This window comes from Adiantum capillus-veneris, chromosome 11 (genome assembly GCF_014529385.1).
Source record: "Adiantum capillus-veneris isolate H3 chromosome 11, ASM1452938v2, whole genome shotgun sequence".
In the NCBI taxonomy this organism is placed as follows: domain Eukaryota; kingdom Viridiplantae; phylum Streptophyta; class Polypodiopsida; order Polypodiales; family Pteridaceae; genus Adiantum; species Adiantum capillus-veneris.
This window is the reverse complement of record NC_140941.1, coordinates 145700229-145727136: the sequence shown is the minus strand read 5'-3', so window position 1 is coordinate 145727136 and position 26908 is coordinate 145700229. Positions and strand designations below refer to the sequence as shown.

Sequence of the window (26908 nt, the reverse complement as noted above, 5' to 3'; positions counted from 1 at the left end):
ATTTGGCTGCTTTATTTGCTCTACGCAATTGTGTGTGAGAGAGAGAGAAAAAAAAAAGATTTTGCTTTATTTTTGTTAAGAGCTCAAGAAAGAGCTTGTGAGAGAGATTCTGGACTGGAAGCTTTTGGGGCTCTGCTTTTGGCAACCCTTGTAAACAAATAAATAAGCGGAGAGGTTTCTCACTCTGCAGAGCATCTGGACGTAAAGTCTAAGAGTGAAACCCTAACCGCTCTCTTGTACTTTGAAGATTGATTAATACATAAAGAATACCGAAAGGGGCGCCAGTCTTTGGGGCCAATATCTCTAGGCACAGAACTCCGCCGGGCCGGTGCAAATCTATTGTGATCTGTGAATTGTTTTGAAGTGGTTATTTGGTGCTGTCGTGATTAATTCTTGACTTGGAGTGTCCAAGTCTGTTACATTGGTATCAGAGCACGGCCGATTTCTCTTCTACGGGAAATCCGATCCCCAATTTTTTTCCCGCGGCACATATGGCTTCACGCAAGGATCAGTTGACTCCCTCTGCATCCGGAGATGCGGGCAGGGATCACAACGAAGATTCCGGCAGAGAGTATGGCCCGCCTCAGCCTACTCAGGCGGAGCAACAAGAGATAAAGCGTCGTCAATTGATCGGCGATGCAACAAAGATGATGCTCAGTTTTACGAAGGATGCACTTTCAGGAAGTGCATACGCAGTGGCAGAAAACCACTACACCACCCCCGAAACCCGCTCTCAAGAAACCTTCTGATCACAAGCAATATTCAGAGAAGGAATTAGAAGAGGTGGTTGATGCACGGGTTGCTCAGCTTTTTGACGCGCAAAAGAAAGCCAAAAAGCAGGGCAAAAAGCAGAAGAAAGGCACTGACTTCCCGTGTTATTTGGGTCGTCAGTCGACATTTGACAAAGCAAAAAAACAGAAGAAGCATGTTCACTTTGAAGGAGTACCCAGTTCTTCTTCTTCTTCTTCTGACAATTTTTCTAGCTCTTCAGATTCGAGCGAAGAAGACAAAAAAGGCAAAAAGCGAAGCAAGAAACAACGCTTCGGAAAGGGCAAGACAAAGGCAAAGAAGTCTAAATCTCGCCCAATGACTGACAGTTCTACAGAGGACTCGTCTACAGACAGTTCAGACTCCAATGACGGAAAATTTTATGCGAACAAGAAGAATTTTTATAAAGCCAACCAGTATGACTTTCTGGAAGATAAAAGCAAGAAAGTCCAAGAGTTTAAGGAAGGTAGACAGTCGATCAAATTTGACACTTTTTCAGGATACTCAGATGCTTCTAAGGCTTTGTCTTTTATACAGCAGTTTGACATCGCTTTCGCGGGAGGACGCTACTCAGAGCACTCCAAGATTCGGAGAGCTGCCTCTTACTTTTAAGGGGAATGCTCGAACCTTGGTGGTCCACGCTTCTTTTAAACAAAACTGCACCAGTTAAATGGTTGAAACTAAGAAGCTTTTTATTTCTTCTTGGTTGACGCAAGAGTATGAACGCGATATACAAGCTGCTTGGAACCATCTTCGGATGACCAAGAGAGATACAATAAATGCTTACTGTGAGAGATTCTGGAGCTCTTTTCTACAAGCCTCTTCATTCAAGAAGATCTCATTCAGAGAACAGATTGAGCGAGCTCCCTTCATCAAGGAGGGGAAGTGCTTTGGATGCGGGGAACATGGACATATCTCCGTGAAGTGCCTTAAAAAGCACAGAAAGAACAGAATGATAAGGATGACGACAAGCCTGAGAGTTCGAGAGCAGCTGAGGAACGTGGCAGAAAAGGCAAGATGAAAACAGGACTCGTTCCAGATTGTGTGGGTTCGATCCCAACACCATGGACGAGAGTACAGAACTTTGCCGAGCTTGGGGCAAAGTAAAACATCAAGAGGCCCTGATCTTCTTTGATGGAGGAGCCAAGGCCAACTTCATTTCACCGGAATTGGCGGCGCGGCTCGAGATCGCTCCCGATCGGATAGGACCACTTGCGGAGGCAGTTCTAGCGGCACCCGACAGGCACGTAGCCATTACACCTGTCATTGGCAAACTTCGGTTGCATTGTCAGGGGTATTTGGGGCATGAGGACTTTTTCATAATGCCTTTGGAGGGTTGTGATGTTCTCTTGGGTTATTTGAGTTTTTGGTGATGCCTTTTGGCTTAACCAATGCTCTTGCGACATTTAACCGGATGATGGACAGAATTTTTTGAGAGTACACGCTATTTGTTGGCACTTTCTTTGACGACATCATTGTTTTCTCCAAGAATGAGGCAGAACATAGAGATCATCTGCTTCAGGTCTTTCAGGCATTACAAGATCACAAGTTAGTGATTAATGCAAAGAAAAGTGAATTTTTCCTACCAAAGATACACTTTTTGGGACACATTGTCTCAATAGCAGGAGTGCAAATGGATCCGGCCAAGATAGAGACTATCCGTGATTGGCCGGATTTGAAGAATGTCAATGAAGTTAGAAGCTTCTTGGGACTGTGTTCGTATCTTAGGCGGTTCATTCGAAAGTTTGCAGAGGTTGCTTCCCCTTTGCATATCTTGACATAGAAAAGAGTCCTTTTCTCGTGGGGATCCACAGAGGTGACTGCCTTTCAGAGACTAAGTGCCACTGTCCACCTTTTACGGGTCACCGCGGCATTGCTACAACCATGAAAGGGGTAGAGAGATACTTCTTTTGGACGAGACTCAAAAAGGATGTGGAAGAGTTTGTGCGCAGTTGCTTGGTATGCCAGAAGGTCAAGTTTGATAGGCATAAGGCATAGGGATTGTACAGCCTTTACCCATACCCACCCGCCCATGGAAAAGTATTGCAATGGATTTTATTTTTTATCTTCCAAGAACACAGAGTGGTCACGATGGTATCTGGACAGTTATTGACAGATTTAGTAAACAGGCTCATTTCATTCCAGTAAAGAAAACAGTCCAGCCGGATCATTTAGCGAGACTGTTTGTGGCCCAGATTTTCAGATTACATGGCATGCATGAGACGATTGTCTCCGACAGAGACCCCAGATTTACAAGTTTGTTTTGGAAGGAAATTTGGGAGAACATTGGCACGCGGTTGCAGTTCTCGTCATCATCCCACCCGTAGACTGATGGGCAATCTGAGATTGCAAATTCAGTGGTTCTAGATTTATTGAAGTCTTATATCTCAGATCAGAAGACTCAATGGGAAAAGTATCTACCTTTGGTGGAATTTGCCTACAATAACACGATACACTCTTCGACGGGGAAGGCGCCATTTGAGATTGTTGAAGGTGCTGCGAAGGTTCCAGCCTTCCTAAGCACGAAAGATAGGATTTTTGAAGCGGATGAATATACGCGAGACTTAGATACAGCTTTTGCCAAGGTTCGCGAGACTTTGCAGAAGTCTCAAGAACGACAGAGAAAGGCGGCGGATCGCCATCGTCGCGACTTGAAATTGAAGGAGGATGATTGGGTGCTCTTACGTTTTGAGAAGGCACGCCTAAGAAAGAAAAAGGGAAAGGAGAGGCTTTTTCCAAAGCTTAGTATGCGATACTACGGACCTTTCCAGATCACTGAAAAGATAAATGATGTCTCTTTCCGATTGAAACTGCCACATACTTGGAGGATTCACAATGCATTTCATGTGAATCTCTTGAAACATTTTAAAGGTGATGTGCCTATGATGGGGAGCCTGATGAGCAACCCGAAGTGGAAGAAAACAAAAAGATCCTTGTTCCTGAACAGATTTTGGCACATAAGATACAAAGAATAAAGGTAAAGTCCGAAGGCTGTTCTTGGTTAAGTTCAAGAACTATCCTGCATTGGATGCGAAGTGGATGGAGGAGGAGGACCTAGCAGATACTCCTCAGATTGTGAAACTTTACCTCGATGCTTTTTGTTTAGCATAGTCTACTCCAAATGGACCCAAGAATTCAGCTTGGCCGGAGATCTCGTGCAGTGGGATGCACAAGAGGGGAGTCACTCTGCTCCTTTGTCAACAAATGCCTTGATTTAGATACTATAGTCACTGATGTCTCTTTGAGCTTCAAGGATACTGAAAGCTGACAGTATTCTGTTGTATGACTTTATGAAATGGAATTCCTGATTATGATACTGATTTGTTCTTGACTTCTTTTAAGTGCAGGAACTGATAGACGAAATGACTGCAGCATTTTGGTCTAATTGATCTCGAAAAGACATGGTTGCAATAGGGGTTAGTCAATCGTACATCGATGAGATCCCAATTGGATCTAGATGCAATTGCTAGCTACATTGCCGATAAATCATGGTCAAAGATCCGAATGAATGTTGAATGTCATGTGATGTGCTGTGATGTCGAGTGATGTGACTGTCGATCGGTACATGTGCTAGATGTGTGTTCCCAGTACGTAGGTACTAACAGTCAGTGTCTGCTAAGACGGTTTATGGCTTCTGTCTGTTTTGCAGGCGTAATCGAGGGCGATTACAATGCTTTCAAGAGGGGGGTATGTCACAAAGTGATGATGTGTCTACCCCAGAGCATGCGGAACTACTGCTGAAAACCCTAATTCTGCAAACCCTAACCCTAAAACCTGCAAACCCTAAAATCTGCCAAAAACCCCAACCCTAAAACCTATCCTAAACCCTAACCCAGGCAACAGGACAAAATTTCCGGATAATGCGCTGGCATGCTGACGTGGCACCATACGGAAAAAGCAACCTGGAAATTGCACTGATTTTCAGCTTGAGCGACGCAATTTGGCTGCTTTATTTGCTCTACGTAATTGTGTGTGTGTGTGTGTGTGTGTGTGTGTGTGTGTGTGTGTGTGTGTGTGAGAGAGAGAGAGAGAGAGAGAGAGAGAGAGAGAGAGAGAGAGAGAGAGAGAGAGAGAGAGAGAAGATTTTGCTTTATTTTTGTTAAAAGCTCAAGAAAGAGCTTGTGAGAGAGTTTCTGCTTTTGGACTGGAAGCTGTTGGGGCTCTGCTTTTGGCAACCCTTGTAAACAAATAAATAAGCGGAGAGGGTTCTCACTCTGCAGAGCATCTGGACGCAGAGTTTGAGAGTGAAACCCTAACCGCTCTCTTGTACTTTGAAGATTGATTAATACATAAAGAAATACCGAAAGGGGCGCCAGTCTTTGGGGCCAATATCTCTAGGCACGGAACTCCGCCGAGCCAGTGCAAATCTATTGTGACCTGTGAATTGTTATGAAGTGGTTATTTGGTGCTGTCGTGATTGATTCTTGACTTGGAGTGTCCAAGTCTGTTACATCTTCTTCTATTGTTGATGCAAAAAACGTTGTTGTCCTGCACTTTCTAAAAACGCAGATAGAAGAAGAGGGGGTTCTCACGATAAGAAGGTCTATAGAGGCTAGCATTGGTAGCTTGAAACAAAAACGCAAATAAATCTGCCCTAAAAACGCAAGTGGATGGAGGATCATCCACGACAAAAAACTCCATATTCCACGCATGCCTGGCTTTTGCAAAACGCTGACAGATCTGCAGCAGAAAAAACGCTGGCTGATTTGATCTTCTTGGGAGTACCTGATGCGGATGATGCGCCTTGGACTCAACTGCGACTGATACCATGTGATGCCTGAGCTCTGATACCATGTGAGAGTGCACGTGTGCGGAAGCTTGAGAGAGAGAGAGAGAGAGAGAGAGAGAGAGAGAGCACCAAAACGTTGATGTAGGGAATAGGAGCGATCAGCCCCCCAATGACTATCAGAATAGAAGGCCCTCAATACATCAGATGTGTGAGTCTATGATTGACTCTGGAAGTGGGTACCCCCCCGGCCCCATATATAGGTGCCCAAGGGGAGGTAGGGCAATGCCAAAAAAAAAGGCCCCACAACCTAGCAAGAAAAGAATATATGAGGGCGTCCGCAAAAGGTGGGCGGCCGCACAGTGCAGTGGGTGCCGAGCCCGGACACATACTAGTCGTACAAGTATGCCCTAGACCTGAGTGAAGCAGCAAAGTGGTGTAAATCTAACAATTCCTCTAACATCTAGTGTGCAAATCAGCCCTAGATCTACCCCGTGGCGGCCATCTACAACCCATATTCAAGTTGGATCTCATGGGCAAGTCAAATCAACCTTAGAAGAGCTTCATTTTGCAGAGTTACTAGTGGTGCCATCATTAACCGAGTAGAGTAGAGTCTTGCATTGAGGTATTGCATCTGTGTACATTCCATTTATAAAGCAAGTACCACATTCATAACAACGTGGAGGACCCTTGAGAGGGTTATTTGAGACTGTTACAGGCTTGGACACTCCAAGCAAAAAATCAATAGCAACGTACGAACAAAATCTGCAAATAATTGAACTTGAATAGAGAGAGAGAGAGAGAGAGAGAGAGTTGACACGGAACGGAGGAGTTCCATCTCCAAATGCAATGGCCCCAAAGACTAGCGCCCCTTTCGGTATTTTTGTATTATTGCTTCAGAAAGGTACAACTCCCCAAGCATCCAGCTCTCTCTGAGACTCTGCATCCAGATGCTCTCCGAAGACTGGCCCTCTAGGCACTTATAAACAGTGCAAGGAATGCCCAAAAGCAGAGCCCCAAAAGCTATGGTCCAAAAGCACTTGGCACCAAAAGCAGTTGCACTCAAAAGCTAACACTCAAAACTGGTCAAGCAAAACGCAGAAGTCCGTCCAGTAGTGCCACCCGTCACCCTCAGCGCAAATCGTGGAAATCTGTCCCAGACTTCAAGCTTTTGATAATTTAGAGTTTAGGCCCCTCGGTTGGTGCTCCATAAGTTCTTTAAGTTGGTGAGTTAGGCTTTTAAAATCCTAACCTCTTTTTAGTCCCCTCAGCCACAACTGTTGCAATTTCTTATGGGTTGAGGTTTTTAACTCTAACCCCTTGTCCTCTTGGCCTCGGTTGGGCACGCTACATCACCAACTAGTGACATATCCCCCCCCTTGAGAGAATTGTAACCGCCCTCAATTACGCCTGCAAAGCAGCCAAAGGATAGAAACTTTCTTTCAGTAGACACTGACTCGATGTACCCATGCACTAGACTCCACACATCCAGCGCTTCTACAAAGACATCAGGCACTGATCTGATCACATTTCTGTCGAGGATCTCACATACAAATCATAATCATTGTAGCCTGTTTAGCAATCACATCCAAGCCACGTTGATCTTTTAACGGATATCTTGATCTACTAAATGTCATTGTTACTATCAAATTCATATCCTTTCTTTTCATATTTCAAGCGAACCATGCCCCTGACCATCCCCACAAACAATACATCCACAGAGCATGCAGTTCACAGAATCACACACTTAGATCATACAAAACACTGTGTTTCAATCATTCAATCTAGCTATCTCATCCCTCCCAAAACTGTTGATGCTCCTAGATTCCTGTGCAGCCATCTCATTCTTCCGAAACTCTTGATGCACTCATAACAATATCCAGTCATCTCATCCAAATAGAAATCTTGAATCTTGATGCACTAGAAACACATTCATTTCACATTCACTTAGCCATCACATCTAGATCTCGCTGGTCTCTAATAGCTGTCTATATGCACTAAGTTCAATCATTCATCAGATAAAATGCTGCAAACATTTTATCTTTCCAACACATACTCTAACAATACACACATAAAAGAGCATGTCCAATCTCAGACATTGTACATATTTTCATGAAGTCATTCCGCAAAATATTTTCAAACTGTCAGTATCCATAAAATCTCAAGGAGAAATTTGTGACTTTAATCATCTAGGCAATCTGTGACGAAGGAGTGGAGTCGCTTCCCTCTTGTGCACTATCGCACCAGATTCAACATGCTGATTCATCGGTAATTTTCGGAATAGACGCTGCTAATAACCCAAAAGCTTCAAGGTACAATTCACAACTAAAGAGAATCTACGAGGTTCTCTTCCCCCATCCACTTTGCATCAAGAGCCAAAAGTGCCCTTGACCAAATTATCCGGTGGACCTAGCTTACCTTTCTATTCTTTTCTTGTGACCTGTGACCTGTTGGTAGCCCTGTTGTCCTCCCATGTCCTTTGGCACCTCAATCTGAATTTTCGGAATCCTACGATGAACCATCAAATGATTCCCTTGCTTCTTCGGAATTCGCTCATGAACTATCAACTGATTCCCTTACTTCTTCGACACTCTCTTATGAATTATTAACTGGTTCCCTTGGTTCTTTCTCTTCCTTGGAAGACTCTTGTCCCGTTGAGGTGGATACTTGCTTGTCCGTAGGATGGGTCATGGCCCATGGGAGGAGAGAGGGAGGGAGGGGGAGAAAGGAAAACACGCTCATTTTGATGAGCAAGAGAAGGAGAGTATAACACAAGCTCGGCACCTTTGAGGCAGCGGCCCAGCCAGCACTGCTGCAGTCGACGTGTGAGCCGCCTCGAATGGCACCATTGCGTTAAGGCCAAAAGATCCATTTTCAAAATCATGAAAATCAGCTTGATACCTCCCCACATATCTACCATAACCCTCATCCAAAATTCAGGACCATAAAGTAACTTGGCTTTATGTCCATAACAATGCCAATCAAAGCCATGCTTGGCATGTCCCATAAGTCTCTGAATGGAGTCACATTTCTTTTGCAGACAATACCGTCGAATCTCTTTTGGCAATCCACAACAAAACCACTCAATTTGGTCCTTCAAAGTGATCCTCTGAAACAAGGACAATGGTAAATATGTATCCCAAAACCTCTGGCGGTAGTCATCCAAAGTGTCTTCCTTATTCCATTTCAGATGATCCCAAGCCGTGATGGCATCTTCTTCATATTCTTTTGTTAACTAGGCAAGAGTGAAAACTCTCTTGAATTTTACCCGCTTCTTAGGTGCTTCTCTGTGCAACAACAAAGATGACATCTTCTTCATATTCTTCTGTTAACCACGCAAAAGTAAAAACTCTCTTGAATTTTACTCACTTCTTAGGTGCTTCTTTGTGCAACAATAGAGTAGACCACAATGTCTGTGTGTTTCCTTTGAAGTAAGACGCCGCCCTTCATGCCTTGGAGCGTTCCGAGAAATGATCTCCCGAAAAGGCGATGTCAAACTATTGTATGAATTCAAGGTCAAGGGCTCGACGGGTGTCCTGGTAGCCTAAAAACATGTCAAACTTGATCGCTTAACCCCCATCCTTGAACTCCTTGATCCTCTTGTTCTTTTTCTCATTGTCTGAACTATTAGACGAGGACGAGGTCTCCTACTGTGAACTACTAGATGGCTTCTTGTGCCTTCTAGACTTTTTCAAGAATCTGCTTTTCTTACTTTTCTGGCTTTCTCTCCACTTATTTAGAATTCTCTGCTCCTCACTAGAACTAGAGGTAGATGAACTAGAGGAAGATGAATTGGCGGAACTCTCTAGAAACGAAGAAAAATAAGGTCATCCTCGAAACGAACATGCTTGTTGGATCTGTTCACCACCTCAAAAGTCAATCTCTAGCCCAAATAACCGGTGAAATCCGCAGATTTCCTCTTCTTCCGAGAGTGCTTTAAGCTTTACAACAATTGGTTTGTCTTCTTTTCAACAGCCTTGTCAAACTCTTTCTACAAGTACAATTTCTGCTTTTCTGCACTCGGGTTTTCTTTTTGCTTCATTACCGACTTGAAAGGAGAATCGATGACCTCTCACCACCTAGAGTGAATCTCCTCAAGCAGGTAATTCTTGAGATGATTCACATATCTCTGGTCTTTGGAGTACTTGATAAAATCTTTTCATACATGTGCCAACCTGCATTGACGTTTGTACTCCGCTTTGTAGAGATTCCCTTTCCGAAATTTGCCAAAACCTCCGTTGCTTTCTTTTGTTCCAACGTTCGGATTCAACTTTTGTTCGTCTCTCGATAAACTAATTGTTGCTAAATGGACTATTTTCTTATTTTCTTATTTTCTCGAGTAATTTCTTTTTATTGAAATTAGGAAGTTTAAAGATGTGCACTTGAACCGCAAGGTTAGGAACTGTAGATCTACTGGATTTATTAAAAGCCATCAGGAACGGAAAACTCTCATGCGTCATATGATGGGTGACATTAAGCATCGCGAAGGGGTTTTACCGTTAGTTCGGTAGGAGAGACCGGGAAGCGAATATTCCTGATGCGTCACGTGATGGGGTGACGGGAGCATCGAAAAGGGAATATCTCGTTGGTTTGGCACGAAACCTGAACTGAAAAGAGGAATACGCGTAAAGACGCAAGCACAAGAATAAAGATGGGTTTTGAGAAGCTTTTCTTAAAAAGCGGAATATTTTAACGAGTTTTCCGGGAAGAGCAGACGCTTTCCCGCGAGGAATCTATGTTTCCATTGCATTTGTCCATGTGGTTGCATCCAGGAACGCCTGGGAAGTGTTGTGAAATGCATTGTTTTTAACTTATAAGGTTTTATTGAGTTTTTGGGCAGGTTCAGCCCAATTTTAAAAGATGCCGGCAGCTTGTGAATTCTCTCTCTCTATTTCGGGTAGAACAGCACCAAAAAAACAAAAAAAATCCGACGCGATCTCTACGCGGCCAACCTCTGCTCAGGCCTTGTTGTGGCCACGGAGCTATAAAAGCACCACATGCTCTCACTCAAAGGAGTGGTTGCCAGCGCCAGCAAGAGAAGACTCTGCCGCTAGAAGATGCAAGAGATCGCGAGACTACAAAGCACGGAAGTCGCTTTTCCCGTGAAAGAGCGACAGGTATCTATTGTGGAATTCGCTATACGAATTGTTGTCCCGTGTTTGTGTGTGTGTTTGCAGGTACTTCATCCCGAAGGAGAAGCGGGAAGGCTTCGGCCTACGCTTGGGATTCAGAAATTGTCTGCGGAGTCTCAACTCCGAGTACAGACGGAAAAAGGATTGAGAGCTTGTCCCTTACGGGAAGGAACGACCATCGAGTCAGAAAATTAAAACGGAGGGGTTTTCTCCGGTTCTTGTGCTTGTAAAAAGATTCTCCCTAATAAAGGATTCTCTATAAGGGGGAGGACCAGCCCATCTTCTGGTCCCAAATATTGTATCGAACTTCTCTCTCAACTCTGTTTAGTTGAAAGATTATTTATTTTCATCTTGTTGATTATTCGTGTGCACTCCCATTTGTGACAGTGGTATCAAAGCTCGGATTCCTCTCTTTCTGCAAAGAAGGACAATTTCGGGAAGGAACGGGAAGAACCATGACAAGCCACGGAAGAACCGCTAAAGACGAACTTCAGCAAGTGCGAGCCCAACTCGTGGAATTGCAACAACTCATTTCGTTGCCGGCCGTCCAAAAAGCTTTGAACGGAATCAAGAAGCTGCAAGGAACGGATGCCGATGGGTGTCAGGAAAATCCTATTAATGGAAGTAATCCGCAGGTGGATGGTGCGGAAAGAGGTGCCGAAACGCACAAGGGATCTCCGGATCAAGACAAACGGCCTTTCAAGAGCAAGGACCAGGAAAAAGAACTTTCTCTGCTTAACGAAAGCAAGGATGTCTCTATCTCTTCTCCATCATACTCTCCTGACTATACTACTACATCTACTTCTCATATAGTATCTAAATCTTCTCCCAAGAAGAAAACTCCTACTACTTCCCTACATACTACTAAAGAGAAGCCCCAGTTCAAGAGGGATAACCGCACACGTCACCACAAGATGCGGATTTTCAAATCCGGTGACAAGGATGTGAAGTTTGATAACTACACAGGACGGAGAGATATCTCCAAGGCACTGTCTTTCATCAAGCAGTTCGAAGTTGCTTTTGCCAACGGAAACTTCACTGAAAAATCCAAGTTGCGTCATGTTGGGATGCATCTCAAGGAGACTGCAAGCAACTAGTGGCTAGCCAAAATTCTGGAAGGTACTCAAGCCAGAACCTGGGCTCAATTCAAAGCTGAATTCTATGAACAATTTCTTCCACCTGATTTCAAGAAGGACATCCGAAAGGAATGGGACTAGCTCGCCCAGAAGGAACAAGAGAAAGTCACGGCTTATGTTGACAAGTTTTGATCGATCCTTCTAAAAGTTACGTCTTTCATGAAGATTTCCGACGAGGAAAAGATGCGAAAGTTTAAAGCAGGTCTTCAACCACTGCTTCGGAAGAGCATGAAGGTGTACCCACACGACACCCTTCAGCGGATGATGGAGTCGGCAATCATTGCCGAGGATTTACATTCCACTACTACCCCCAGACGGATGGAACATAGCACATACCGTGCAAGGCAAAGAGCGGTCTGTGATGACCATGGCAACCAAGGCAAAAAGAATTCCCCAGAGGATCCGGATGAGCCTAAGAAGCCAAAGGGTATTGGAAAACGGCTTAAGTATCTCACGCCGAACCAAGTACAAACCTTCAAAGAACAAGGAAGGTGCTTCTACTGTGGTGAAAAAGAACATATGAAGCCCGATTGCCCTGTTCAGCAGCAACGGCAGGAACAAGCACCTTCGAAGAAGGAACAATCGAAGAAGGAACCCGCTCCACCAAGCTTGAATTCCACTCCTGATGTGCAAGGGAATACTGAAACCAAGAAAGGAAAGCGCCAGCTCCTTAAAGACTGGGAATCTGTGAATAACCAGCGGGTGTTGATCCTCTACGACCCTCAATCGACGGACAACTTCATCTCACTGGAAACTGCAGAACGCTTGGGCCTTACACCGGCTCAGCATGGAACTCCAGTCACTTCCGGATCGGCATTTGAGGGGTTGACCACCAATGCAACTCCCGTGCAAGGACAACTCAATCTCCGGATTGGTCAACACAAGGACCGCAAATGCTTTTTGATGGCACCTATCGAGGGATGTGATATCTTCTTGGGTATGCCATGGCATTACCATATGCAACCGGTCCCAAATTATGTACAAAAAACCCTCGCTTTTGAACATGCGGGTAAGAACATTAAACTTTTTGTTGATGCAGGGGACTAGTAAGCCATATCTCCATTAAGAAGAAAATAAAGAAGTGCGTTTCTGCTTACTTGATTTTCACACGTGAAAGACATAAAACTAATGAGGGTTCGCTCTCTAGTTTGGAAATTAAACGTTTCCAATTTCTTGAAAAGTAAAAAGATTGTTTCACGGATACTCTACCAGACAAGCTACCTCCGGAACGTCCAGAAGATCAAAACATTGATCTCGTACCAAGTAGCTCTCATGTCACAAAGTGATGCATGTCTACCCGAGAGCATGCGGAAAACCCTAACCCTGATTGCTGTTGAAAACCATAACTCTGCAAACCCTAACCCTAAAATCTGCCAAAAACCCTAACCCTAAAACATGTCCTAAACCCTAACCCTAAACCTATAAAGCAACAAATGATTTCCGGATAATGCGCTGGAATGCTGACGTGGCACCGTACGAAAAAAAGTGACAATTACGGCGTTGAAATCTTAGCTTTTGGCGATGCAAATTGGACATGAGAGAGAGAGAGAGAAATTCCCTTGCTTTATTTTATTAAAACCCTCTTGTGTGAGAGAGAGAGAGAGAACTTTGCTTTTGGTTTGGAAGCTTTTGGGGCTCTGCTTTTGGCATCCTTTGTAAAACATTAAATACACGGTTTTGGGCTCACTCAGCAAAGCATCTCGACGCACAATCTAAGAAAGAAACCCTAACTGCTCTCTTGTACTTTGATCTGATTAATACATAAAGAAATACCGAAAGGGGCGCCAATCTTTGGGGCCAATATCTCTAGGCACGGAACTCCGCCGGGCCAGTGCAAGTCTATTGTGATCTGTGAATTGTTTTGAAGTGGTTATTTGGTGCTCTCATGATTGATTCTTGACTTGGAGTGTCCAAGTCCCAAACCTACCCCTTATCGGGTTAGTCTTGCTCAGCAAGAGGAAATTTTGAAGCAAGTCAACGAGCTTCTGGAAAAAGGTCTAGTACGACCAAGCACTTCACCTTACTGCTCTCCAGTTCTGCTGGTGCAGGAGAAAGACTGCACGTTTTGAATGTGCATAGATTATCGATCCCTAAACAAGATCACTATCAAGAATCGCTTTTCGATACCTCGGATTGATGATATTCTCGATAAGTTGCAGGGAGCAAGCATCTTTAGTCGCATTGACACGAGGAACTTGGGTTCTTGTGGTCTTGGGTTCTTAAGTTCACAAGGAACTTGGGTTCTTGGGGGTCTTGAGGTTCTTGAGGGTTTTCTTTCGCTTGCAATCTGTGTTTGAGAAGGATCTTCTCTTCACCCGAGTTCTGCTCTTTTCCGCACCCTTGGCGGCCTTGCGCTCACATCAAGGTTACTTTTTCTCACCTCACGTCGATTGGCCGGCCGCTAAGTGCACGGTCCGCTCTCAATGAGTGAAAAGAGGCACAAGGGGAGGTTGGACAAGCCCTTCTTTCTTGGGTTTCCTGTCACTCTTCAAAAACACGATTAGGAATCGACACGCCCAAGCGAACTTGGGTTCGTGCGACCACAACAAGCAAAAAAAACTCTTGTAATTCTTGTGGTTCTTTCCTTGAGTGATACAGAACATTGCCAAAGCTCTGATACCAATGTTAGGTGCAATGGAATGAATGTTTGAACTTTGCTCAAGATGAGTGCTCCATAATGTGCTCAAGGTTCCTTTTTGTACTTATGGAAGGGAGAGCCTTCCGTTCTTAATGAGAGAGTGCAATGATCATAACAAAGTGAATGGACATTGTGCGTGCAAGTGTATGAGACTGAGAGATAGAGACGTTGTAAAACCCTCTTCCGAAGGCCCCACTCTCTATGGCGAGAGTGGTCTACTTATGATTGCAAAAATCTCTACAATGCTTGGACTTGCCGACTTAGTCGACGACAATGAGTACGACGACGAGACCGGCTGAAATCTGAAAACGCTAAGGGCTGAAATCTGCAAATGTTTATCTGCTGAATTCTGACTCTATGTCGATGACGATGATCCAACGACGACGCGCTGAAAACGCAGATGCTGAAATCTGCGTTTTCCGGACCGAAACTGTAAACCTTGCAGAAACTGACCGTGCGGCAAGGAACTGCCGCGGGAAGGTGAGATCTGCGAGGTTCGGGACTTGATCTGCAGTGTCTAAGGGCTGAAAACTGAAAACGCTGATGTTACTTGATGTTCCGTCGCGGTAAATTTGCAAAACGCTGGGGCTGATCTGCAAATCAAAAACACTAGGGCTGAAAATGGTTCTGCTGTCGCCGGATGTCCTGCAAATGCAAAACGCTAGGCTGATCTGTGGTTCTGTTGTCGCCAGAAATCTGCAAATGCAAAACCGCTGGCTGATCTGGGGTCTTGATGCAAAACGCTAGCCTCTCTGCTGTGTAGCAAAAACGCTAGGCCTTGCTGGGGGTTCCTGTTGAGAAGGTGCCTGTTGAGCGGTGCTTCTGCTGCCTCTTCTGCCGGAAAGTGCTAGCGCTAGGTTTGCTTATATACAAACTTACCAAAATTTCCCTACCTACTTTCCAACAAAAGTCACTTGAAAATAATAAGTGAAAAATGTCAAAAATAGGGAAAATAGGCTAAATGCACTAGAAAATTCCCCTGAAGGATTCTGATGGGAATGCTTATGATGATGTCGTGTGCAACCAGAGGATATGCATCTACACTAAGTGACTGGACATGCACGGTCTACGAAAAGACTCACAAAAGTGCCAAATCACTTCCTATTCTAGACTGACTTGACGGAACTGAACCCTGGTCATGTTGTAGCTTGTCCACGGACACATGGGGTTGGATGTGTCACGTGACATCCCCTCCGTTTCAAAGTGAGGTACTAGTACCGAACTGTATGGCGTCGAGGGAGATCGCCAATGACATCCGGAATCCTGGAAAGGACTCTTCGCCGGCCCACTCTGATGTGTGGGTCGTGCGATACTTGAACTTCATAAAGGTCTGCAACGCTTGCTTCTTTGGGCCGCGCCGAAAGCGACACAAAGTCTTTTGTGGCTCCTTCAATGCTTCAACTTTGTCGGGAGTCATGCTTCTTTCTTCTGCATATCATCCTCAAACGGATGGGCAGAGTGAGATCGCTAATTCCACAGTATTGGATATGCTGAAATCTTATGTGTCAAAAAGACAATCTGACTGGGAGAAGTATTTGCCCCTTGTTGAGTACGCGTATAACAATACCGTGCATTTTCGTCTACGGGGAAAGCACCTTTTGAGATTCTCGATGGTAAGCCTTTGCTTCCACCGATCCTTGTCACTAAGGATAAGATTTTCGCAGCAGATGAGTTTGTACGGGATTTGGACACGGCCTACGGGCAAGTTAAGAGAGCAATTTTGCGCTCTCAAGAAAAACATAAGAAAGCTGCGGACAAGCACAGAAGGAATCTGGACTTAACAGTCGGTCAATTAGTCTTACTCAAGTTTGAGAAGGCAAGACTAAAGAAACAAGCGACTCATAAAGGGAAAGTGGTAAAACTTTCCAATCGCTATTATGGGCCGTTTAAGATAATTGACCATTTGAACGATGTGACGTTCCGATTAGACTTACCATCTAATTGGAAGATCCACAATGCTTTCCATGTTAGTTTACTCCGGTCATATGTGCGACCGCCTCCAAGTCAGCCTATTGCTGAGGAACCTCCTGAGGCTGAAGAAACGGAAGAAATACTCCAATCGGGACAGATCATTCATCATCAGGAGCGGCCACTTACGTCCGGGAAGATTACACGGAAGTATTTGGTAAAGTTTAAGAATTATTCTACTCTAGATGCTCAGTGGATGACCGAGCAAGAATTAGCATCCTATCCCAAGATTCTCGAAGGATATGTACAAGCACTACAGTTGAGGACAACTGTTTAAAAGCCAGAGGGATGTTGCTAAATGGACAATTTTCTTATTTTCTTATTTTCTCGAGTAATTTCTTTTTATTGAAATTAGGATATTTAAAGATATGCACTTGAACCGTAAGGTTAGGAACTGTAGATCTACTGGAATTATTAAAAGCCATCAGAAACAGAAAACTCTGATGCGTCATATGATGGGTGACATTAAGCATCGCGAAGGGGTTTTACCGTTAGTTCGGTAGAAGAGACCGGAAAACGAATATTCCTGATGCCTCACGTGATGGGGTGACGGGAGCATCGGAAAGGAAATATCTTGTTGGTCTGGCAGGAAACCCGAACTAGAAAGAGGAATACGCGTAAAGACGCAAGCACAAGAATAAAGATGGGTTCTGAGAAGCTTTTCTTAAAAAGCGGAATATTTTAACGAGTTTTCCGGGAAGAGAAGACGCTTTCCCGCGAGGAATCTATGTTTCCATTGCATTTGTGCATGTGGTTGCATCCAGGGACGCCTGGGAAGTGTTGTGAAAAGCATTGTTTTTAACTTATAAGGTTTTATTGAGTTTTTGGGAAGGTTCATACCAATTTTAAAAGATGCTGGCTGCCCACCACTTAGAAAATAAAGCAACAAAACCAGCCAACGAATTCTCTCTCCCTATTTTGGGTAAAACAGCACCACCGAAAAAAAAAAATCATCCGACGCAACCTCTACGCGGCCAGCCTCTACTCAGCTATTCTTGTTGTGGCCAGGGAGCTATAAAAGCACCACATGCTCTCACTCAGAGGAGTGGTTGCCAGCGCCAGCATGAGAAGACTCTGCCGCCAGAGGACGCAAGAGATCGCGAGACTACGAAGCACGGAAGTCGCTTTTCCCGCGAGAGAGCAACAGGTATCTATTGTGGAATTCGCAATACAAATTGTTGTCTCGTGTTTGTGTGTGTGTTTGCAGGTGTTAGGTGCAGCGGAATGAATGTTTGAACTTTCCTCAAGATGAGTGCTCCATAATGTGCTCAAGGTTCCTTTTTGTCCTTATGGAAGGGAGAGCCTTCTGTTCTTAATGAGAGAGTGCAATGATCATAACAAAGTGAATGGACACTGTGCGTGCAAGTGTATGAGACTGAGATAGAGAGAGAAGAGAAATATGACACCAGAGACGTTGTAAAACCCTCCTCCGAAGGCCCCACTCTCTATGGCGAGAGCGGTCTACTTATGATTGCACAAATCTCTACAATGCTTAGACTTGCCGACGTTGTCGACGACGATGAGGATGACGACCAGACGGGCCGAAATCTGAAAACGCTAAGGGCTGACGTCAGCAAATCTTTATCTGCTGAATACTAACTCTATGTCGATGACGATGACGCAACGACGACGCGCTGAAAACGCAGATGCTGAAATACGTTTTCCGGGCTCAAACTATAAATCTGCAGTGTCTAAGGGCTGAAAACTGAAAATGCTGATGTTCCTTGATGTTCCGTCGCGGTAAATCTGCAAAACGCTGGGGCTGATCTGCAAATCAAAAACGCTAGGGCTGAAAATGGTTCTGCTGTCGCGCCGGATGTCCTGCAAATGCAAAACGCTAGGCTGATCTGTGGTTCTGTTGTCGCCGGGAATCTGCAAATGCAAAAACGCTGGCTGATCTAGGGTCTTGAATTCAAACGCTAGCCTCTGCTGTGTAGCAAAAACGCTAGGCCTTGCTGGGGGTTCCTGCTGAGAAGGTGTCTGTTGAGCGGTGCTCCTGCTGGCTGTTCTGCCAGAAAGTGCTAGCGCTAGGTTTGCTTATATACAAACTAACCAAAATTGCCCTACCTACTTTCCAACAAAAGTCACTTGAAAATAATAAGTGAAAAATGTCAAAAATAGGGAAAATAGGCTAAATGCACTGGAAAATTCCCCTGAAGGATTCTGATGGATTCTTATGGGAATGCTTATGATCATGCTGTGTGCAACCAGAGGATATGCATCTACACTAAGTGACTGGACATGCACGGTCTGCGAACAAACTCACAAAAGTGTCAAATCACTTCCTATTCTAGACTGACTTGATGGAACTGAACCCTAGTCATGCTGGAGCTTGTCCACGGTCACATAGGGTTGGATGTGTCACGTGACAACAGGTACTTCATTGCGAAGGAGAAGCGAGAAGGCTTTGGCCTACGCTTGGGAATTCCGGAAACGGAATTCGAAAATTGTTTGCGGAGTCTCAACTCCGAGTACATACGGAAAAAGGATTGAGAGCTTGTCTCTCAGATTTCCCTTACGGAAAGGAACGACCATTGAGTCAGGAAATTAGAACGGAGGGGTTTTCTCCGGTTCTTGTGCTTGTAAAAAGATTCTCCCTAATAAAGGATTCTCTTTAAGGGGGGGGGGGGCAGCCCATCTTCTGGTCCCAAATACTGTGTCGAACTTCTCCCTCAACTATGTTTAGTTGAAAGATTATTTATTTTCGTCTTGTTGATTATTCGTGTGCGCTCCCGTTTGTGACACTAACCGTCACATGGGTATCGTCTCTGTTAGATTCATCGCGAGAATCCATGGGTGCTGCAAAAAGGATCGAATCCTCCATAGAAAAAGAATCGTTTTGAGCTTTGAAACCATTGTTACATGCTTGGAGACCCCAGTAAGAAATCAATAGCAACACACGAACAAAATCTGCAAATAATTGAAATGGAATAGAGAGAGCAAGAGAATAGGAGAGTTGACAGGGAACGGGAGAGTTCCGTCCCCATATGTGTCACAAACTGCTGATGTGTCAAGTCAGTAAAGAACAGAGCCAACCTTTAGATCACGGCCGAGGGGCCTAAACCCTAAGAAGAGCAAGCAACAGCAGAAGAAGAAAAAGTCCTACCAACTTATGGGACCCCGTCCGATGAGGCCCAAGTGACAGAAAGGAATTAAAATAAAGCAGGACCCACACCTACACACAAAGTTTTGCGCAACCAGCTGATGACATGGCAGACTTGTACGGACAGCCCACGTTTTGCGCTGACAGTGCTGACGTGGCAATTGTACGGATTTCTGCAAAACGCCGTGGCAGATTTTTGGGCATTGCTTTTGGACCAGATACTTTTGAGTTTGAAGGCTTTTCATTGAAACTGCTTTTCAGGCCAAGGGCCTTTAAATATGAGGCTAGGGCTCATTCTCTGGCATGCTTCTTGGAGAAGTTGCAGAGTCTGGAGTACCGGCTTGTATTGTGTTGATACAATATAAAGAAATATCGAAAGGGGCGCCAAGGTTTGGGGCCAATACTCTCTGGCGTGGAATTCCGCCACTCCGTGTCGCGTGTCGTCTCTCTCTCTTAGTTCACTTGTTATTGAAGTGCTAAAAGTCTGTTCACTCTGCTCTTTTCTATTGGCATGTGGTGCTCGTCTTGTGACACTAATATCAGAGCATCAGGCATGTGCTTTTCTGAAAGCATATCGGTCCTACAAAAGAGCAGACAGAGCTATTAGAATTTTACTTGGGCATTGCTTTTGGACCAGATGCTTTTGAGTTTGAAGGCTTTCACTGAAACTGCTTTCCAGGCCAAGGGCCTTTAAATATAAGGCTAGGGCTCATTCTCTGGCATGCTTCCTGGAGAAGTTGCAGAGTCTGGAGTACCGGCTTGTATTGTGTTGATACAATATAAAGAAATACCAAAAATGGCGCCAAGATTTGGGGCCAATACTCTCTGGGGTGGAATTCCGCCACTCCGTGTCGCGTGTCGTCTCTCTCTATCAGTTCAGTTGTTATTGAAGTGCTAAAAGTCGGTTCACTTTGCTCTTTTCTATTGGCACGTGGTGCCTGTCTTGTGACACTGGTATCAGAGCATTGGGCGTGTGCTTTTCTGAAAGCATACCGGTCCTACAAAAGAGCAAACAGAGCTATTGGAATTTTACTTGGGCATTGCTTTTAAACCAGATCCTTTTGAGTTTGAAGGCTTTTCATTGAAACTGCTTTTCAGGCCAAGGGCCTTTAAATATGAGGCTAGGGCTCATTCTCTGGCATGCTGCCTGAAGAAGGTATAAAGTCTGGAGTACCGGCTTGTAGTGTGTTGATGCAATATAAAGAAATACCGAAGGGGCGCCAAGGTTTGGGGCCAATACTCTCTGGGGTGGAATTCCGCCACTCCGTATCGCGTGTCATCTCTCTCTCTCGGTTCCGTTGTTATTGAAGTGCTAAAAGTCTGTTTACTCTGCTCTTTTCTATTGGCACGTGGCACCCGTCTTGTGACACTGGTATGAATTCGGCGTGTGCTTTTCTAAAAGCATACCTGTCCTACAAAAGAGAAGACAGAGCTATTGGAATTTTACTTGGGCATTGCTTTTGCACCAGATCCTTTTGAGAGGAAGGCTTTTCACTGAAACTGCTTTTCAGGCCAAGGGCCTTTAAATATGAGGCTAGGGCTCATTCTCTAGCATGCTTCCTAGAGAAGGTGTAAATTCTGGAGTACTAGCTTGTACTGTGTTGATGCAATATAAAGAAATAACGAAAGGAGCGCCAAGGTTTGGGGCCAACACTCTCTGGGGTGGAATTCCGCCACTCCGTGTCGCATGTCGTCTCTCTCTGTCAGTTCAGTTGTTATTGAAGTGCTAAATGTCTATTCAATCTGCTCTTTTCTATTGGCTCCTATTTTGTTTGTCCGCAAGAAAGATGGTTCTTCTCGGTTGTGTGTTGATTACAGGGCATTGAACAGGATGGCCGTTAAGAACAAGTTTCCGATGCCTCGCATTGAGTATATCCTTGATAGGCTCAATGGGGCAAAGGTTTTCAATAAGGTCGATCTCAAAAGTGGATACCATCAGATAAGGGTATTTAAAGGCGACATCTACAAGACCGCCTTTCGCACGGAGCGAGGGCAATGGGAGTATGTAGTCATGCCTTTTGGATTGACAAGTGCCGTGGGTACGATAGGCCATTTTGGCAATATGGTTGGTGTATGTGTGTTCATTTTTCTCGATGATATTCTCAGTTTTTCTGCATCATGGGAGCAACATGAAAAGGATGTAGAAAGGGTACTAACCCGTTTGGATGAGAGTCAGCTGTACATTGCAGCTAAGAAATCTGAGTTTTTTCTCACAGAAGTTACTTATCTAGGTTATATCATTTCTATAAAAGGCGTCAAGCTAGACCCCGCGAAGGTGGAACAGGTATGTAATTGGGATTTGCCCAAGACTGCATACGATGTGCGTTCTTTTCTTGGTTTATGTCAAGCATATAGTTCGCACATAGAGAATTTTGCACGCATTGCCACACTTATGACTGATGTTTACCAAGGAGTAAAGACTCGCCGACAGCGCGTGGATTTGCCCGAGGCAGCCGTTGAGGCTTTCGCAGCTCTCAAGGTTGCGGTGACAAAAGCGCCGTGTCTTATCCTTGCCCCTTGGGATGACCCATTTGAGATATGGACGGATGCGAGCGATGTCGCCATTGGCGCTGTGCTTCAACAGCATGGTCGTCCAGTTGCTTTCCTTAGTCGAAAGCTCAATAGTGCAGAAAAGAACTATTCAGTTTATGATAAAGAACTTTTGTCTATCATTCACTCTCTTAAGCATTGGAAGCATTTTCTATATGGTAGAGAGTTCACAGTTCGCACGGACCACCAAGCCCTCAACTGACTCCAATCTATGCCTAGTGCACATTGGAGTGATCGCCAAGCACGGTGGTCACAATTTTTTGAGCAATTTTAGATTTGATTGAGTATGTGCCTAGAAAAGCTAACCCTGTCAGATTTGTTAAGTCGCAAAGGACACATCCTGGCTCTTGAGTCAAGATCCACAGTTTCTCTTCAAGGTGTCTTTCAACAGCATGAAGAACCATTACGCAGATTCCGAGTTTGGTAAGCAATGGTTACAGGCTCTTGCTTCCCAAGGGCCTAGCAACTATCTCATTCGTGATGGTTTGTTGTATTTTTGTCACCGTCTATGTGTGTTGCCCTCTCTCAGGACAACCATATAGCATGATACACATGACTCTCTCACGGGTGGGCACAAGGGAATGAACACCACTCTGGAAAAAATAGAAAGATTCTTGTATTGGCCTAAAATGCGAAAAGATGTGTTTCATTATGTCCCACAATGCACTATTTGTCAAAAGGTAAAAGCTCCTCGGGGTAGGCAGCAAGGCCTCTTGCTTCCGCTGCCTATTCCCGATAGACCTTTTCAGAATATTTCCATGGATTTTGTGACTAACCTTCCATCTAGTTTGCACTCAAGGAACACTCAATGTTTGACAATTATTGATCGTTTCAGCAAGTTTTGCATGTTGATTCCTTGTAAAGCCACAGTCACCGCACAAGATGTAGCACGGTTGTTCGTAAAGCATTGGTTACCCCTCTGTGGTTTGCCAAAATCGATTGTTTCAGATAGGGATGTTAAGTTCACGTCCAATTTTTAGCACACACTCTTTGAAAATTTTGGCACTAAGTTGAATTTTTCATCGGCTTTTTATCCACAGTCAGATGGTCAGACAAAGATTTAGAATCAGTTTGCTTTGATGTTTTAAAGTCATATGTGCATGATTAGCAGTCTCATTGGGAGCTCTATCTCCCATTGGTTCAGGCTATTTTGAATGACTCTTTTGCCTCCATCATTGGTCAAACTCCGTATGAGGCAGCATTTGGCCGTCCGTTCCAGTCACTTTTGACTCGCTCGGTCGGTCAAATGCCTAATGCCAATGCTGAAAGTCAGTCGTTGGATGAGATTTCTGAGAGTGTGAAGCTTCGGCTAAGCAAGGCTCAGGAGTCTTACTCACGCCAGGCTAACAAGCATCGTCAAGATGTTTCGATCAAGGAAGGGGATTGGGTGTATTTAAGAATCATGAAGCAACGTCTTAAGCAAGTTGAAAAGAAGTGTCCAAAGTTGTCTTTCAGAATGTATGGTCTATTTCTTGTCATTAAAAAGATAAATGAGATTTTAATGAAATTCCAATTGCCTAACTCATTGTCAGTGCACAACGGTTTCTTTGTTTCTTGGTTGAAAGTGTTTCAGGGAACACCTCCAGAGAACATTTCCGAAGAAGAAGAGCCGGAGATCATCGATGAAGTAGAAGTCATGGAGCCAGAGCAAGTATTGTTGCATCAGTGTCACCATGGTTCCCAGAAGTAAGTGAGACGGTAATTTTTGAAGTTTGAGGATCGAGGAACCCACGAGGCAGTGTGGGTCGATGAAGAGTTTTTCAAAGATTATCCCGGATTGTTAGCAGCCTACAAGGAAGCCATGCAGATCCGAACCAGGAGGGGATATCACGTGCACATCTAACCCTATGTGCATGTGGACAAGCTACTTCATGACAAGAGTTCAGTTAGCTTAGGAAGTGTTCTGGCACCTTTGTGAGTCTGTTCGCAAGTCGTGGATGTCCAGGCACTTAGAGTAGACGCATATCCTCTAGTTGCACACAACATGATCATCAGCATTACCATCTGAATCCATCAGGAGCATTTTACAATGCACAGAACCTATTTTTCCTATTTTAGCCATTTTTCACTTATTATTAATAAGTGACTTTGTTGGAAAACTGGGTAGGGCAATTCTAGTAAGTCAATATATAAGAAAACCTAGCGGTAGCACTTTCTGGCAGAAGAGGCAGCAGGTATCAAGTGTCTGGCAGTGCACCTTCTCAGCAAGACCCGCAGCGGACAACCTAGCGTTTTCAGCCATCAAGAACAGCCTAGCGTTTTCAGCATTTGCAGCTCAGCTTTGTAGATCAGCCCCAGCTTTTTGCAAGTTGCAGATCAACCTAGTGACAGCAGATTCCCCAGCGTTTTTGCAGCAACAACCCTAGCGTTTTGGGAATAGCAAATCAGACTAGCGTTTTGCAGATTCTTGCCCACAGTTCAACCCACAGCATCAGCATTTTGCATTTTCAGCGATTAGACTCCGTACCGTACCGCACCTTCTCGCCGCACGGTCAGATCAGCAAGCATTTGCAAATTCAGCCCGCTATTCGCAGATTTCAGCATCTATGTTTTCAGCGCATCGTCGTCGCATCGCCGTCATCGACATAGAGTCAGAATTCAGTAGATGCAAGATTTACAAATTTCAACTCCTAGCATTTTTAATTTTCAGGCCGTCTCGTCGTCACCATCATCGTCGTCAACATCGTCGGCAAGACCATTGCATTTAGACCATTGTAGAGATTTGTGCAATCAATAGCAAAGACTTCTCTCTCCATCGAGAGAGGGGCCCTTGGAGGAGGGTTTGACAACTTTCTGGTGTCGTATTCTTCTCTCTCTATCTTTCAATCTCAACACCTTCATTCACAATGTTTATCCACTTTGTTTGTGATCATTTGCACTCTCTCATTAAAGAAACGGAAGGCTCCCCCTTCCGTAAATAAAAGGAACCCATGAGCACATTTCAGAGCACTCATCTTGAGCAAAGTTCAACATTCACTTCCGCTGCACCTTACAACGTGTCATCCTTAGCGCAAAACATGGATATTTTCCCCGGACCTCAAGCTTTTAATAATTTAGGGTTAAGGCCCCTCGGCCCGTGCTGCATAAGTTCTGTAAGTTGGTGGATTAGGTTTTTAAAATCTTAATCCCTTTTTAGTCCCCTCGACCACAAGTTCTGCAATTCTTCTGGGTTAGAGTTTTTAACTCTAACCCCTTGTCCTCTTGACCTTGGTTGGACACGCCATGTCATCAACTTGTGACACTGACCTCATCAGTGCATCTCTCTCTCTCTCTCTCTCTCTCTCTCTCTCTCTCTCTCTCTCTCTCTCTCTCTGTGTGTGTGTGTGTGTGTGTGTGCACGCGCGCGCACTGTGTGGCACGCTCTCCAAAAGACCTTCAGCTATTTTCTAGAACAGATGGTTACTCACAAGGACGGAAGCAAAAATTATGTACTTTGATCACTGTAAGGTAGGAAAAGGAGTCTTAACTAGAAGTGATGATTAGTTTTTCATCGGATTGTTACTTTTGGCCAGCTTGTATTTCAAAGTCTCCATATTTCCACAATCCATATCCTCGATTCTAGTGAGGTTGTTTGTTGGGAGCAGTTCCAAGCAGAGCAGCTTACATTGTTTCCTTCTTTCATACCCCCGGTAAGCTGAACGACAGAAACTAGAGATTGAACAAAGTCTGAGGTAGTCCCCAAAGAGTTGGTCTAATAGTAAGGCTTTGGCTTCTCAACCTACAGGTTGTGGGTTCAAAGCCCCCTTTGGGTCCCCTATAGAGGGACACCTTGTGCTCACTTGGTGCTCACGTTGCGAGGGCCCTTGAACACTTGAGTTCATCCTCCTCCTAGGGTGGGTCACCCGAGGAGGAGGCTCTTAGCTGGTTGCTACAAGTTCTCTCCGTCGTTCCCAGCACATGGTGCATCAATTAGGTGGCCATGGTGATGCCTACGCATGGCTCTTGCCCGATGGTACGCAACCCTTGCCTGACCATGTTTCAAGGCTAATATTTGGAAGGGATAAGCACCTCCGCTTGTGGGCCCTCTAGTGTGTTGTTAAAAAGAAACAAAGTCTGGTGCTCAACTATGAGACAACTTTTAAAGGACACATAAGCTTTCAACCAATTTCGAGTTCTGAGACCTGGTTGGAGGCTTTCTAATTCTTTACAGCTCATTTTTTCACTGATCGAAGGGCTTAATGCTGTAGAAATCACTTAAGCAACCCAAGACTGTGATTGCCACAGCGAGGCTCTAAATTGAGTGACTTTACGGGAATGCCATCCCCATTTTCCTCCTGGGTAACCCCAATTACACGTCCACCAAAATTCTTTGCTTCTGGTTTTTTTTTAACTCCTCTCTTTTGTTTTGGGTCGGTGGGTGGGTGGGTTTTGGGGGGGGGGGGGGGGGGGGGGGGGGGGGGGGGGGGGGAGGGGGAAGAGCCACTTGGCTGGATGTGTGTTTTAGGCAGGGTTACGTAGGCAACTCTGTTTCTACGCAAGCAGACTCAGACGAGAAACGGAAGAACTGCACTTACCATGGAGAGACGAGGAGAACGCCAGCAAACCGGGCGGGCGTCAAAGTTGTAACGGCATTTAAAGTGTCGTGCTCCCGTTATCTCGCGCGGCGACTGAAATACAGACCAATGGTGACGTGGCAAAGTGTCGCTTTTGACGCAACAGGGTGGGTTCACATCGGCAGAAAGAAAAACCCCTCTAGAGGTGGAGGCAGATTTCTTCACGTCCAATGAGAGTAGCGGGGTTGAAGATCTCTTCAAATGCAAGCCGCTCGATAGTGCTCCCTATAAGATACGTATCGCGGGGGGGCTCGCCAAAGGTTTTGTCGGTCCGGAAGGGTGGAATTCTCATGTTGGACAATGAGGAGTCGCCATGGTGGAGGTGAGTGCTTTC

The 26908-nt window shown here is 44.8% G+C and overlaps 1 protein-coding gene across 1 annotated transcript in view; it reads right to left on the bottom strand.

The window, feature by feature from the left end:
• LOC147448169 (c-Myc-binding protein) overlaps positions 1-26667 on the bottom strand; it is a 91023-nt gene extending 64356 nt beyond the window's left edge. The window contains exon 1 of the mRNA XM_086524026.1: positions 26536-26667. Coding sequence (XP_086380152.1) covers positions 26536-26538 — 3 coding nt within the window. The 5' untranslated portion in view covers positions 26539-26667. The remainder of the gene's footprint in view (positions 1-26535) is intronic.
• Positions 26668-26908: the final 241 nt, after the last annotated feature.